Below are 17,148 nucleotides of genomic sequence, written 5' to 3' on the forward strand. Positions count from 1 at the left end.
CATGGTGGTTCACACTTATGTCCAAATGACAGTTTGCACTGTGATATGTGAACTGATCTGGGGGTTTCGATAACTTTGAATTGACACCTCCAGTGATTCGTATATGGCAGTGTGAGAGGGGAATCGGTGCTAATTTCTTCACAAATAATAATGTAACACTATAGCCAAACTAAGCATAAAAAATCAATAAATAAATCCACTTCAATCAAATAAATTAAAGGTGTGGGAGATGTTGAGTGATGATAATGGACGGAAATAAATAAGTGTATGAACAACAAAACTATTAAAAAACTGGTGACTATAAATACACAAATGATTTGTGGACACAAACACAAACTACAAATATAAATGATGATACAAATATTATAAATAATATAAATAAGTGCAATCTGGTGCAAAAAATTGCTTAAAGTGGAGTTCCATCCTAAAATTTAACTTCGGTCCATCTTCTTGCTCTGGGTCACCTGAAAAACAAATGGATAATCGCAATTTTTTTTTTTTTTTTTTTTTTACTGGTTTTAGAAGAAAATATACTCACCTTACTTCCTCTTCCTCCCTCTGTGGCCACGGCCTGTCGTCACTTCCTGGCTTGCAATGATTCCTGGGAATTGAATGTCATCGCTCCCAGGAATCAATGCGCCTGCACCGGCCCCGACGTCAGTTCCGGTGCAGGCGCGTCATACCTTGCTAAACAGCTTCTGGGCATGCCTAGAAGCGGTGCAGGGATGACGCTGCAGCCCCGGAAGTGACGGCGGGGCCGGTGCAGTGCATCGTGGAACCAAAGAGGACGGAAGAGGATGCAGAAGAGGGTCGCCCTGGCTTCAGCTGCCCACACCTGAGATGGCAGCGCTGGACAAGACATTTTCAAGTATTTCTTCTAAAAGGTAAGTGCGACCTGGGACAGTTCAGAGGCTAGCCATTGTGGAATGTACTAGCCCTGACTGTCCCGTGGGTATTTTTATGTATTTTTTTTTGTTTTAGGCTACATTCACACCTGAGCGTAGCGTTTTTCGCGCGTTTTTTACCGCGATTTTACCGCGATTTTTGCGGCGTTTTTTACCGCGATTTTACCGCGATTTTTACCGCGATTTTTGTGCAGGCGTTTTTAGATTGAATAGAGATCAATGGAAAACGCCTGTAATCTGCCCAAAAAGAAGCTCATGTACTTTTTTGAGCTTTGGGCGTTTTGTATACAGCTTCAAAACGCTCAGATGTGAACAGGGGCCATTGAAATGAATAGGATTTGTCTTGTTGGGCGTTTTGAGAGCTGATCCTAGAGCAGAAAAACGCCCCAAAAACGCCCCAAAACGCCTACATGTGAACGGAGCCTTAGGTGGAACTCCGCTTTAATATTCTGTAAATAAATAAATAAAGTGAATCTTCCAGATAGAAAATGTCCCAGTGCAAAAAAATATCGTGGCTGGAGGTGATATCTCAAAATATAATAAGTGACTTTTCTTTGTGAGATCCAAATGGTGTAATGCAGAGTGAGCAAGATATCCAAACATAGGTACAATTGCCGCTCACCTCACATCGCAGTAAAAAAGGCGTTCTTATATTATGGTAGTTGTTCAAGGGTCAGGATAATGGATTCCTCCTTTTGGATAGGATTTTCAATTAGGGGCTCCCTCGATAACCACTCTTTTGGTGTGTGAACTCGATATTGAACATATCACGGTTCTCACTCCCAGTTACTCAAAGAGACAAAATTGGGCTTCCATAGTGAAGTATGTAAGGTTTATTTAAACAAAAAACAAGCAGTAAAGCCCCGTACACACGTACCGATGGTCGGCTTACAAATGTTCCTCTTTTCCCCCCGGGATGTCGGTGTCTGCTGAAAAGTGCAAAGACAGCACAAGGACAGCACAAGAATTTTGTCCGCCGACTGCAGAAGTGATGTCATGTAATGGTTAACTTTCCCTGTGTTTTCTATTTTCTGAGCATGCCCAGTCTTGCAAATCTGCGGTCTGTCGGCCGAATTGTGTACTGACAGGCGAACAATCGTCCGTTCTGGTGTCGGCATACAAATATTTTCATGTTTGCACGAAAGACTTTTGTCCGCGGATTGTGCGCAGACATCTGTCGGAGGCACCATACTAACACGCGTACAATCGGCAGATCCTTCGTCCACCGACGTTTGTATGCCGACGATCGGTACGTGTGTACGGGCCTTAACTTACAGTTGTAGCAGAAGACAGCAAGTAGCCGCAATATCGGTGTATTAGCACGGGGACTTCTGGTTTCGGCCGTAACCGGAAGTGACGTCACCTGGTTCCTCCCAACACGTTGCGTCACTAATCACGTGACTTTCTCAAGGGTAAGTTACTGCTATCGAGTTCACACACCAAAAGAGTGGTTATCGAGGAAGCCCCTAATTGAAAATCCCATCCAAAAGGAGAAAAGGAGGAATCCATTATCCTGACCCTTGAACGACCTTTATTTCCGTCCATTATCATCACACAACATCTCCCACACCTTTTTTCATTTATTTGATTGAAGTGGATTTATTTATTGATTTTTTATGCTTAGTTTGGCTATAGTGTTACAATATTATTTGTGAAGAAATTAGCACCGATTCACCTCTTCTACGTTGATCAGTACCAGTATCTTGTGAAAATAAAGAATTGGCTGCTTGCTTTCTTTTCAATAATATTTTCACACCTGGAAACTTGGATTCACCACTCATCTCTTAATTACTCTCACATCCTATACCTGATTAGCAGCGCATAGGTCTTTCTTTTGTTTTATATGGCAGTGTGAACTGCCTGCGCTGGGAATCCGATGCGGAACCCCTCAGTAGATTCTCAGGGTTCCCGCATCGCATAAGTGTGACCCGGGACTAAGGGCTCATGTACCCGGGTGTAATTTATTACTCATGTACAGTATATGTGCAGATGCTGTCAGAAACATCCAGCTTAAAAAAAAATACTATCCACTTTACCTCCAGAAGATTTACCCCACTTCATGACCAGGCCATATTTTGCGATACGGCACTGCGTTACTTTACCTGACAATTGCGCAATCAGGAAAAGTTGTACCCAAATGAAATGTGTGTCCTTTTTTTCCCCCCACAAATAGAGCTTTCTTTTTGTGATATTTGATCATCTCTGGGTTTCTTGTTTTTTGGGCTATAAACAAAAAAAGACGGTCAATTAAACAAATATATATATATTTTTTATTTTTTACTTACTGCTATAAAACATATCCAATAAAAACATTTAAAAAATAGAATTTCTTCATAAACTTAGGCCAATATGTATTCGGCTACATATTTTTGTTAAAAACAATCCCAATAAGCGTATATTGATTGGTTTGCGCAAAAGTTATAGCGTCCACGAACTATGGGATATGTACGGGAATTTTTATTCATTCAGCGACTTATAGTGGGACTGCAATATTGCAGCAGACAATCTGACATTAGCTGACACTTTTGACACTTTGTGAGAACCAATGATCAGTGCTAAAAATATGCACCGTCATTGTACTAATGACACTGGCTGGGATGGGGTTAAACATCTAGGGCGATCTAAGGGTTAAATGTGTGTCTAAGCAGTGTTCATGTGTACACAGTGTGCTATTTTTACTAAGGGATGTGATGGATTTTTTTCCCCCCCTGCATTGCAGGGAAAGAAAATCCACCACATCCCTGCTGACAGAGCAGAGCTTTGTCTTGTTTACATATGCAGAGCTCTGTTCTGTGTCTCTCCTCGCCCATAAGCAGGTACTGGCGAATATCCATTGACCGGCACCTGCTGATCGGCTTGTGTTGTGTTTGATCACAGCACAGCTGCAGCGCCGGTGGCACGCAAATGATCCTCCTACCCGGAAGTGTGGGATCACATACTAGGTACATTATCCAGCGCAGGAGAGCAACCTGTCACCGTACATCTAAGTGATGCTGTCAGCAAGCGGCTAGAGTATGCACATTTAATCCCGTACAGCGTTTAGAAGCGTGCAGACGTAAATTCATTCTAGTGGCTAGAATATGCATTTATCCTAGCCACTATAGTGGCTTTAGGTGTAATCGCCTGTATTTGCGTTTAGGCACATAGGTGTGTGTGTGTGTAAATACCGCCAAAATACTCTTACCTGAATGCAGGACTTGGGTTTCAGTTTTACTGAGCAATGCAGCAAATGGGAATAAACTCCCACATGTGCTGTGCAGGGAGAGGCTGAGCCAGCTGCTGCTCAAGCATCTGGGTGGATCCCGACAAATCAGGATGCCTCCAGAGTCTGCACCAGCTAAGTGACGTCAGTCGACAGAGGACTTTAGCCTGCTGTCAGCTGAATACGGGTCACAGGAGTTCAGAATTAGGTGCCCTCCTTTTAACCCACAGGAGAGCTTTGGCCCTACTTCTCCTTTTAATGTGGAATGTATGTTCTTTTATTAAAGAACATTGTTATCAAACTGTGGGTAAAGATCTGCTTCATTGCAGAGCAGAAAACACGTACTCTGTTTGCCTTAACACATTGGGGTTGATTTACTAAAACTAGAGAGTGCAAAATCTGGTGCAGCTGTGCATGGCAACCAATCTGCGTCTAACTTCAGCTTGTTCAATTAAGCTTTGATAAAACCTGGAAGCTGATTGGTTTCTATGCAGAGCTGTACCAGATTTAGCATTTCTTAAGCCCCGTACACACGCACAGATTGTTGGCCAACCGATCGGCCGTCTTTTGTCCAGTGTTGTTTGTTGGTTGAAATGTGCTCTAGACTTGCACTGGACTTTTGTTGGCCAACAAAAACCAACTTCAGAAGTGATGTCATGTTCTGGTTGACTTTCCGTGTGTTTTTTCTTCTCTGAACATGCCCAGTCTTGCTCATCTGATTTTTGTCTGCCGAAATCTGTACTGACTGAGGAAAAATCGGCCGTTCTTTGTTGGCCAACAAAAATTTTATAGCATGCACACCAGATTTTTTTCGGCCGAAAATTTGCCGTTGGTTGTCGGAAGCATCATACTAACAAGCCTACAATCGGCAGATCGGACGTTGGCCGACAATTTACGGCCAACAATCTGTGCGTGTGTACGGGGCTTTAGTTTTAGTAAATCAACCCCAGAGTATTGAATCTTTTAGGCTGGGTACACACTGATGCGAATTGGATGAGGGTTTCCCCCGCATGTCAGAGTATGTCTGGCTTTCAATAGAGCTGGTTCACACAGCTTGGGGACAGCTGTGGAGTGGTTTGCAGGAAATTTGTGTGCGTCTTCTGGTCCGTTTCAGCTCCGAATTCAGCCAAAAATTCAGACCTGAAATGGTGAACGGAACGCACTGGACCTCCTGCGAGCCGCTCTGCAATCCAGTGTGAACCCAGGCTTAAAGAGTAACTGTCAGGTCCTGAACATTGTCCAAAATAACAATACTTCTAAGGCTCCCAGCACACTTGCATTTTTTTTATACGCTCAAAATACGCTAGAAAAAGCCTTGAATGAAAAACGCTGATGATCGCATTTTTGTGCCAGCTTGTAGTGGCGTTTTAGTAGCTCTTAGGCGCATTTAGGGACGTTAGTGTTTTAGCATTTTTACAGTGCATAAAGAAAACAAAATGAAAGTTACAAAAAAAGCAGTTAGTAATGATTTAGTGGGCTTTTTTTTCTGTCTGGAAGACTTTTCCAAAAACTTGACAAAAACATTTTTTTTTCTGCTCCTAAACGCTGAAGCTTGAAAAATGCTTCTAGCATCAAAATGGTGTGCATAGACACATAGGATAACCCTATTAGCTTTTAGGAGAATAAAAAAAACGCTACTGTTCATGGAGCCTAAAAGTACGAGTACCTTTAGGGCTCTTTCACACGGTCCGCTGAGCCGGCGGATGACAGCTCCATCTCCGCTTGCAGTATGGAGAGGGAGGTGTCACAGCCCCCGCTGCTCTCTATGGGGATTCGGATGAGAGCGGACCGCCTGTCCGCTCTCATCCGATCCGATCCCCAGGACGGATGGAAAATAGGGTTTCCATCCGTCCGGATTTCACGGACAGGATCGGATGCGGATGGCAGCGGGTGTCAGCGGACATGTCACCGCTGACATCCACTGCTCCATAGAGCTTAATGGGGCATCCGATCAGCTCCGCTTAGAAAATTGACAGGCGGATCTGATCGGACCGCCCGTGTGAAAGAGCCCTTATTCTGCTTCAAATCCACTTAGGTGTCCTTTTTTAAACCCCTTTGGTTACTTTTCTGTATGCAATTGTAACCCTTTCCAGCAGTTGGATGTGCTTGTTGCTACTTTCTTTTCAAGGTTTGATGTCACAAGTTATGTTTGATAGGGGCATCGCCAGCTAAAGTTCACTGTGTACAGGCCTCCTAAAGTACAAGTTTTGGCACTTTTCCACTGCAAGTACCGGCTCGGCTCCACTCGGCACTGCTTGGCCCAGCTCGGCTCGGTTTGCTTTTCCACTGCGTGGTACGAGTCGGCACGTTTCAGCACTGTATAGGCTCTACTCAGCTCGGTTTGCTTTTCCACTAAAGTAGAAAGTGATTGGGATTACAACGATTCTCTGACCAATCAGTGGCTAGTAGTGACAAACAATCAAGGCTGCATGCAAAGGATTGAGGGATATGGTATAGGTACGGCCCGCTTGGAACCCCAACCGAGGTGGTACTGTTTAAGCGAAGCGTACCGAGCCGTACCATGTAGTGGAAAAGCGCCGCTGTACCAAACCGTACCGAACCGTTCTAAAACGTACCATGCAGTGGAAAAGCGCCAAACCGAGCCGTGCCATGCAGTGGAAAAGCGCCATTTGTGTGAGAGGGACACAGAGTTTGAGCACTATATCATGAGGGCTATCTCATTATAAATGGCTGAATGTTTGTTCTGATAGTTATAGTAAAGTCTTGTGTATGCTGGCTTTGGTTGGTGTCCGAACTCCTTTTCTTTCAGTACAAGATAAAAATCAAGGGGCTTTATGTAGTTAGGAGGAGGTTACCTGAAACTCAGGAGGACAATTACAAGCAAGTAAAAATAAATAAATAAATTGAAGGAAATAATCTGGCCATAGATGGATTGAAGTTTGGCCAGATTAGTATTGATGGTTCAATCCATGGCTGATAACGATTTGAGAGGAGCCATTCTAATGATCGATTCCTCTTGATCGGGATTGTTGCTATATTTTCATTCGACCAGCGCTTGCAGACAATTATCTGCAGTACTGATCAGTGTATTCTGACAGTGGAAGCGTCCTGATGTAAGAATACAATAGCACAGCGGGGAGGATTCCCGCATTTGCCTGACTTGTGTGGATGGGGGAATCTTGAGATTTTTTTTTTTTTTTTGATCAGCCTACTGTCTGATTAGAAAGAACTGATCAGTGTATGCAACTCAGAAGTATTGCCAACTTGTCCCAAATGCAAACGGATTCTATTGTGTACAAGTTCTCTTCCTCAGAGGTGTACCTAAAAGTCACAAGGGTGTACAAAAAAATCCCTAACACTCCCTTTCCAACCTAGAGAATATTACTTCCCACTGATGAATCTCTGTCTTTCTTGCAGGTACTGATCTGCCCTCCAGTGACCAGGTTTTTCTATGGACGTAGAGAACCCTTCCATAAGCTGCTAATTCAGGGGGATTCATCTGGGAGACTCAGTATCTGGAGCATACCGGATGACCTCAACGAACAGGAAAACTTGGAAGGTAAAACTGGGCAGGATATTTCCTATTCCCACAGACAATTCTTTTGGAGTGTTTGTACTTCAAAAGAACAACTTGGCCAACCTGAAATTTCTGGAAATTTTATTTATTTTATCTTTTATTTATTTTTTGACATCCAAAAGACCTAGACATGATGGTATAGTAGTGGCTAAATGCCCGACAGGTTTCTTGCATCTCTTTCGAATGATTGTTCTTGGATTGGTGGAGTTCCGATGAGATCAAAGACATACCTTGGCACTTCAACTGGCTATCATTAATAGGAAGTGTCTACAAAAACAATAAACACCTGACGAAAATGCCAACCCTTTCACACTTCACCCAGAACTTACAAGTGAAAGTTTTGGCAGCAGTATCCCTTTAAATCTGGCCCTGCATCAAAATGCAAGGTCTGCTTATCTTCCATACCACTGTTCAATGTAACAAAAAATAAATAAATACATAAAAAAAGGAAATAAAAAAAAGAAACCATTACACCCTGGCTTCAAGATGCCTCCTGTATGTATCAATAGGCCATCTTTCATTGGAAAGCTGAAGATTCTAAATCTGGTAAAAAGGCAATGGATTTACTAAAGGCAAAGAGACTGTGCACTTTTCAAGTGAAGCTGCATCCATTTTCCACAGAACTTTGTAAACGTTGTAAAGCTTTGCTGATTTCATCATCCAGTCATTTGCAAGAAATATTCTTTTTTTTTCTGCACCCGATTGGGTATTCTTTACAAAGTGAAGCTTTACCACATTACTTTTTCTAATAAAATAGTGCAAATGCTTGTTAGCCTGTTATATGGTTGGGCGGTTTAATCTTAAAATACGTAGGGGGTTCTTCACTGTAAGAGCAGTAAGGATGTGGAATTCTCTTCCGCAAACCGTCGTATCAGCAAGGAGCATCGATAGTTTCAAAAAACTATTAGATGGGTTAACAGCAAACACACACACACATCATGGGTTGAACTGGATGGACTGATGTCTTTTTTCAATCTCACTAACTATGTAACTACGGTATATATGCATTTCCATTGGAGAAAACAAGTGGCTATGGCAATGCTTACGGCGCAGGCTCCACTATTGTCTCCTTCAGGAAGGTGTTCCAGAATTATAATGTGCAATGGATGTTGGAGTGAGCGCATGTAGAGAGGAAGTGGCCAAGAGAGACTAGAGGATATTCACAGTACTGAGATACTAAATGGATGAGAAAAGCACTTACAGAATTTTTGTAAAAGAAAAAAAAATTACAGTTGTTTACGATATACAGTGCGGTTTACATCTGTGTTAACTGGACCTCATCTAACCCAATCCCAATCAGACATGATAATACTAAAAAGTTATATGAGCATAGAGGCTGCCTCAAACATTCAGTAACATTGGCTTAGTGGTTGGCATTTTTTGCCTTGCAACAATGGGGTCCCCAGTTTAAATCCACCCAAGACACTACCTTCATGGAGTTTGCATGTGGTTCATGTGTTTCTGTGGGTTTCTTCTGGGGTACTTCTCCTCCCACACTTTAAACACATACTGGTATGTTAATTGGTTCCTGCATAAATTAGTTCTAGTATGTGTATATATATATACATGTGATATAGAGACTTTAGATTTTAAAGCCAAATCAATGTGCTACTATACACTGCATATTTACTCAATGACCTATTTTTCAAACTGAGCCCTCCAGTGCTGAGATGTCACGACGAGTGCTTCCATCTTTTCCTTCTGTTTTCACTCTCTCTGGCTGCTTGTAGGACTGGGCCGTGATGACGTCACTCCCATACATGTTCACTTGAGTCACATCATCAGGGTACAGAGCGGTGCCGTAAATGCATGCTGACCTGCTCATGTGTGGCTCAGTATATATTACAGCTGACAACATTTATGATCGAGACCTAAAGATTTTCTTCTGTCAAAAAAACACTTACTGTCAGTGATTTTTTTTTTAAAAAACGAGTTTAATTCCACTTTAAGCTCATTAGGGGCAGGGACTGATGTGACTGTACACTATGTAAAGCGCTGTGTAATTTGTTGGCGCTAGATAAATACTTGAAATAAGTAAATAGTAAAGTATGGGCGAATTGGATTTCAGATTCTTCTCACCTCTGTCTGACTGACCCAAAATACAGGAGTTTTGATTTATACTTTGAGTAAAAGAACAGTTTACTGTGTTTATCGTCAGTGTGGTCAGATACAGTAACGATGTTGATAATAGTTTGCTGACTTGCGTTGTTTAGCAAAATTATGATTATAATGCTCTAAAACCAGCATAGGAAAATTAACTATTAAGTACATAGGACTGCAAGTATCTTTACTGCAGTGGGTTCATGTATTTTCTATGGGCTTATTATAAGGGATGTTGTTCTACTTTCAGAAAGGAAAAAAATGAAACACAAAGAATCTAGACTGTGTGGACAACCGACCGCTAGACCCAGACTGTGGAGACCCGACCGTTAGACCCAGACTGTGGAGACCCGACCGTTAGACCCAGACTGTGGAGACCCGACCGTTAGACCCAGACTGTGGAGACCCGACCGTTAGACCCAGACTGTGGAGACCCGACCGTTAGACCCAGACTGTGGAGACCCGACCGTTAGACCCAGACTGTGGAGACCCGACCGTTAGACCCAGGCTGTGGAGACCCGACCGTTAGACCCAGGCTGTGGAGACCCGACCGTTAGACCCAGGCTGTGGAGACCCGACCGTTAGACCCAGGCTGTGGAGACCCGACCGTTAGACCCAGGCTGTGGAGACCCGACCGTTAGACCCAGGCTGTGGAGACCCGACCGTTAGACCCAGGCTGTGGAGACCCTACCGTTAGACCCAGGCTGTGGAGACCCTACCGTTAGACCCAGGCTGTGGAGACCCGACTGTTAGACCCAGACTGTGGAGACCCGACCGTTAGACCCAGACTGTGGAGACCCGACCGTTAGACCCAGACTGTGGAGACCCGACCGTTAGACCCAGACTGTGGAGACCCGACCGTTAGACCCAGACTGTGGAGACCCGACCGTTAGACCCAGACTGTGGAGACCCGACCGTTAGACCCAGACTGAGTAGACACCCCTCCTAATTATTGAGTTCAACTGTTATTTGTTAAGGTTATTATTAATAATGCAGCATACAAGCATATTTTACACCATTGTGCAGCGGTGTCAAACGCAATTTCATTGCGGGCCGCATCAGCATTATGGTTGCCCTCAAAGGGCCGGATATATCTGTAAGATCAGATGTTCAGAACACCCCACACCCCCTTACACCCTTACATGGGATGTCAAGAGCCCCCCACCATCAGAAGTCAAGAGTCACCCACCCTTCCTTACATCACAATGCACCCCCTTACCTTGTGCTGCTGCCAGGAAGAAGATGCGGGTGGATCTGGAAGAAGTGCATGGTCTGGAGGAGAACCAGGGGAGGGCTGGAGTCAGCTTCCAGAGTCTGCTGAATGCTGAGATGAGGGAAGGCAAAGACAAGGTGGTGTTGCGGGTGCAGGATCTGTAGGAGAAATTCTGCCCTCCTCTCTGCTGTGGACTGCTGAGAAGGGGGGTTTTGGCAAAGACCAGTCTTTCTGCAGCTGCACAAAGGAGTGCAGGATCTGGCAAAGGAGTTTTGTCCTCTCTGCTGCCTACAGAGACAAGGTGGGGGGCACAGACTAGGGGGGTGCTGCAGCTGCAGGAGAGGTGCGAGGGCCACATGAAATGGCCTGGGGGGCCGCATCGGCCCGCGGGCCTTGTGCTTGACACCTGTGCCATTGTGCATTTCTAACCTTGTGGGAACAGTTTACAGTTATTTTATACTTGGTAACAGAGCAACCATTTCTGCCACCTTTTATTTTAGATGAACTGACTAAGTAATTTTATAAATTTTATGTTTCAGGGTTAAAAACTACAATGGCAACATCTCTTCAGGAGGCATTTGACAAGCTGACTCATCGTCCTGCTGGGATAATTGACCAGCTCAGTGTGATGCCAAACAGCACAGAACCATTAAAAGTTACCGCCAGCGTCTACATCCCATCTCACGGACGCCTGGTTTGTGGCCGAGAAGATGGCAGCATAGTCATTGTCCCAGCCACGCAGACCGCCATAGTCCAGCTGCTACAGGGGGAGCACATGCTACGAAGAGGTATTGGTGCATTCTTTTAGTGCTGTATGGTAGCTGAAGCCATCTCTCCACTTTCCAGGGACAACTCCAAATGTCCTGATTGCTGCATTTTTGGTGCAACTTCCAGATGTAGTGATACTGTTCTTTAATTGCATTAATAATGCAGAAATATGCACGGTCCCTACAATATAATCACTATGCTGTCCAACTTAGCAGGAAGTGTAGCATTGTCTTTGATGAACAAATATGAAAGCCTCATTGTACATATATATATATAACATACTGTACATGAAAACCTGTTACAAAAAAAGTAGATATATTAAAGAGGCCCTGTTACCTTGTACCTGTGTCAGGAAATAGAAATGAACTACCCAACAAGTGCCATCATCCAATTAATAACCTAGAGAAAAAGGAGGAAAGTATATAATTGGGAAAACCCAACATATAATTTCACAAAAAAGACCTGGACTTTCTAGGGCACCTCGTAGAATGAATCAATGCAACTCGCAATTGATAAAATATAATTTCTCTGTCGCTCATTGACAGACGTAGTCCTCCTTGATTAATATCAACTCGGGTTATACTGCCCTCTACAGGAGTAGGACTAGACAGGAAAGAAAACGTTCTGGCCACACCTTAGGGGCAGTCCCAGAGGGTATATCCTCTCTCTCTCTGCTACAGCAAATCAGTTTTTTTCTGTCTAGTTAGGAGTAAGGACCTAAGTTCCTTGCTGGGATCTTTGGTCCTGGCAAGATTTTTCTAGAAATACTTTTTTAGGCAGCTTTTCTTCTCCAGTGTTCCTGTGAGATCTTCAAGCAAGTTCGCTGAAACTGGGCGACGGGCTGGATGTTGCGATCCAGTGGTCACCCCAGTTCAGCCTACGAGCGAGTGCAGTCCATAGCTCCGCGCTGGGTCGGCCGTGACATAGTCCCACTGGACGGGGACTGACCCTGTGAGTTAAACGTCTCGCCTGGACGCCAATGACCAGTTGCAAACTGAGTCACGGCGTCCGTATTGGTCGACAGCCCCCCCACCCCGGTGGAGAGGAGTTCTGTCAGGAGTTGGCGCCAACCTGGTTCCGGTATGGTGAGTAGAATGTTCCCCCTCTCCCCCTGTCGGGTTTGTTGGTGGACGCGGGCCCCTCTCTGGGATGGTCGGACACTCAGTTTCTGGGTCCCCCCTCTATCCTATAACAGGTCACAGATCCCCCAATTTGAGTGTGATTTTGTGAATAAGAAACCAGGAGGCTTGTTTTGGGAGCTGACTATCTAAAGTCACTATATGACTGTAAGGGTGACTCAAGTCAGTGGCAGACTACTAAAAGGCATTACTATTGAGGTATAGAGGTATCCTACCTGTCATAGTGTGTATACAGGCCGATGCCTATGCCTGAGTTACTGCATCCGCAGGTCGCCATCCCTCCAGAAAGCCGGTCACTTCCACAGGCCGCACAGCCTCCCGCAGGCCGCACAGGCCGAGCGCACACTCCCGCAGGCCGCACAGGCCAAGTGCACACCTCCCGCAGGCCGCTGCTAGCTTGCAAGCCGCCGCTATCCTACACAGGCCGCCGCCATTTTCCTGCAGATCGCATGGGGCTGCCATATTGGCGTAGCCTCGTGTCTCTAGCATGGGGGCGGCCATGTTTGAGGTGACCAAACACCTCGAGGAGCTAGGGGGAGGCGCCGGAAGGCGTGTAAAGGGGCGGAGCCGCCTCCTTTTACCCGGGAAAGCAAGCCAAAGACTTCCTGTCTGTAACAGACAGTGCTGGAACAGGTTGTATTGAAACTTCTGAGCATCAAGTGGGGAGCCTTGAGGTCTCTCTCTCTCTCTCTCTCTCTCTCTCTGTAGGGGTCCAAAAGCAGGTAACACTGAGGGGCGCTGCTGCGCTGGGGGACTAAAGAAAAAAAAAAAGTTTTATTTTTTTTGATTGCAATTATTTTTTTCTGGCAAGTGGCTTGTATAATCATGGACCCTGCCACACATGTATCCCCACCTGATCCCCTCGAGGTGGCCGCAGGACCCTCCAGTTCACAGAGTATTGATGCATTATCAGCAGTTTTGGAGTCTTTGGTATCCCGGGTGGAGAAGGCCTGTCAGGGACGGGGGTCAAGAAAGCGACCCCTGCCTACCCCTATTTCATCTGATACTTCAGAGTCAGATTCTGAGATGGTCATTGCAGCTGCAGGTCCCTCTGCAGGAGCTGTTGTCTCAGGTAATGCTCCCTCAGATAGTGAGGAGGACGGTTCTACCTCCGCCATAGCACAAGAAGAAGCATTGGTGGACGCAATAGTTGTGTCTGTCCGGGAAACCTTGAGACTTGAGGTTACACCGGCAGAGGTAACCGAGATGGAAATTCCCTTTGGTAATAGTAAACCTACCAAGACGGCGAAGGTTTTTCCCTTGCCCAAATGTTTTGGTAATAAAATTAAAGAGGAATGGGATCATCTGAAACGAATCCTTACTATTTCCAAACGCATTGATAGACGCTATCCGTTTGAGGAATCCCTCATTAAAAAATGGACAGTACCACCAGTGGTGGATCCACCGATTTCCAGACTAAATAAAGCCACTGTTATCCCGTTGGAGGACGCTCCGTCCTTTAAGGATCCGGTGGATCAAAAATGGAAGCGGAATCCCGCACTGTTTTTTCCCTGATAGGGTCAACCTTTAGACCAGTGGTTGCCATTGGTTTAGTTTCACAAACATTGACAGAATGGGCAAAATTGTTGCGCCATGACTTAAAGGGGAGAAGTATTCCCCAGGCAGCGTCTGATTTGATGGAGCAAATTATACAGGGATTACAGTTTGTCTGTGACGCAGCCCTGGATGCCACTCCCTTGTTAGCGCATGCATCGATGTCAGCAGTAGTCCTCAGACGTGTGCTGTGGTTAAAGTGTTGGTCGGCGGATCAAGGTTCTAAGAAAGCTTTGGCTAATCTCCCTTTTCAGGGGGATCGCCTATTTGGGGCCACCCTAGATGAGATCATAAAGGATGTCACTGGGGGCAAGAGCACTTTTTTGCCACAGACTGCTAAAGCTAAAGGACCTCGTAACAGGCGAGGACCTTTCTTTTCCGCTCATAAGAGGTTCGTTCGCTCCGCTGGGGCGAGCGTGAAGGGCAAAGCCCCTTCAGGAGGTTTCAAAAGGCGCTGGTCGGGTAAACAAAAGGCCGACTCAGCCAAACCTGAAGATAAGGCTAATACAGCCTGAAGGTGCGCCCCCTCCCAGCTCAGGGGTGGGGGGGACGTCTTCACCGGTGTTCAGATCCAGGGCTTTCCTGAATCCCGGACTAAGGGGTTCAGGAGATCATACGATCAGGATACAAGATCGAGTGTTGATCACTTCTACCAGTGCGATTCTTCCCTTCCAACATTCATATGCTACAGGGAGCGGTAGTTCCCGTTCCTTGAGCAGAACGTTTTCTTTACCTTTTCCAAAGATCATTCCCAGTTCCCTCCAGGAATCGGATCCGGTTGAGCGAGCGGACCAAGGAGTCTCTGGTCCGGTGACTTCAGTCTCTAATGCTCAGCCAGGAGAAGTCATCACTTCCGATAGGAATTTAGTTTCTGATAAATGTGTGGGAACTGAGAGCGATCAGACTTTGGACCAAGCAGCTCTAGGGCAGCCCGGTTCGGATCCAGTCAGACAATGTCATGGTGATGACTTAGGTCGATCATCAAGGATTTCACCACCTGTGTCTTCAGTAGGGCATCCCGCAGGTGGATCTGTTGGCATTTCGGCTCAACAGGAAGGTGCGGAGGTTGGTAACTCGCACCCGCGATCCGCTAGCGGACGCAGCAGACGCGCTGAACGTCCCGTAGGGGCAGTATCAGCTACTATATGTCTTCCCCCCTCTCAAGTTACTGCTGAGATTTCTCCGCAGGATAGAGGTGGAGGGAACTCCAGTTATCCTGGAAATTCCGGGCTGGCCTCGTCAAGCCGGGTACGCCGACTTGGGCAAGCTAGTCGCAGACGCTCCTTGGAGACTTCTTCTCAGGGAGGATCTGCGGTCTCAAGGACCGATCTTCCATCGTGCTTTACAGTCGCTGGTTTTAACGGCCTGGCCATTGAGACCCAGGTACTGAAGGACAGGGGATTGTCAGCTTCAGTTATTCCTACTCTAATTAAAGCAAGGAAAGCGACTTCTAGCAAAGTCTATTATCGCACATGGAAGACTTATATTGCGTGGTGTGAATCTTTGGGATTTCCCCCACGTACCTATTTGGTGACCCGAATTTTGGCTTTTCTGCAAAAGGGGGTTGAGCAGAAACTATCCTTGAGCACCATCAAGGGTCAGGTTTCAGCGTTAGCAATCTTCTTTCAGAAGCCGCTGGCTACTCATTCCTTGGTGCGGAATTTCATCCAGGGGATCTTAATTTGGTTTTGTCGGTTCTGCAGAAACCTCCCTTTGAAAATATCAGGGAGATTCCCTTGCTTACATTATCCCAGAAGGTGGCCTTCTTGGTGGCTATCACTTCTGCACGCAGGGTGTCAGAATTGGCTGCATTATCATGCCATTCCCCATATCTAGTGGTTCATAGGGATAAGGTAGTTCTTCATCCGAAGCCATCCTTTCTTCCTAAGGTGGTTTCAGACTTTCATCTGAATGAAGATATTGTGCTACCTTCCTTGTGTCCTAAGCCCAATCATCCTCGGGAATGTGCATTGCATTCCTTGGATGTAGTTCGGGCAATCAGGGTATACCTGAAGACTACAGAATCGTTCCGTGAAACGGATTCACTTTTTGTGATCACGGATGTCCCCAGAAAGGGGTTGCCTGCATCTGCCGCGACTATCTCCAAATGGATTAGACAGACGGTGGTACAGGCTTATTCTATTAAGGGTTGGAATCCTCCGTTCCCTGTTAAGGCGCACTCCACTCGAACGCTCAGTACTTCCTGGGCCTACCGCCATCAGGCGTCAGTGGTCCAGGTGTGCAAGGCGGCTACCTGGTCGTCGGTACATACCTTTACAAAATTTTATAAAGTTGATGTGATGGCATCGGCGGATGCCTCATTTGGCCGCAAGGTTTTGCAGGCCGCAATTTGAGGAGACCGGTGGTCTACCTCGAGGGTTTTTTTCCGTTGGATTTTCAGTTGAGTCTCATCCTTTTGATTGATGAGCCTTTAAAACTTCTAGTTGGCACCGGTTGATCCTTCTAGATTGGATTTTGATTTCCATTATCCCACCCCTCATTTGTGGCACTGCTTTGGGACGTCCCGAGTTCATATTAATCAAGGAGGACTACGTCTGTCAATGAGCGACAGAGAAAAATGGATTTTTGTAAAATCTTACCGTAAAATCCTTTTCTCTTAAGCTCATTGACAGACGTAGTACCCGCCCCTCTGTTTTTGAGTTGGGTTGGGTTAAATTCTCTAAACACTGCTTTGCGACATAACTGATTTGCTGTAGCAGAGAGAGAGA

General features: G+C 45.6%; 1 protein-coding gene across 4 annotated transcripts in view; it reads left to right on the plus strand.

Annotated features, from left to right (window-relative positions):
• Positions 1-17,148, plus strand: part of WDR7 (WD repeat domain 7) — a 654,984-nt gene that overhangs the window by 29,495 nt on the left and 608,341 nt on the right. For all 4 annotated transcript variants that reach the window (XM_082268937.1, XM_082268938.1, XM_082268939.1 and 1 more), the window contains 2 exons: positions 7,486-7,627; positions 11,498-11,746. In XM_082268937.1, the coding sequence (XP_082125063.1) occupies positions 7,486-7,627; positions 11,498-11,746 (391 nt within the window). The remainder of the gene's footprint in view (positions 1-7,485; positions 7,628-11,497; positions 11,747-17,148) is intronic.

The sequence above is a fragment of the Pelophylax lessonae genome, assembly GCF_965119305.1.
Source record: "Pelophylax lessonae genome assembly, chromosome: 1".
In the NCBI taxonomy this organism is placed as follows: Eukaryota; Metazoa; Chordata; class Amphibia; order Anura; family Ranidae; genus Pelophylax; species Pelophylax lessonae.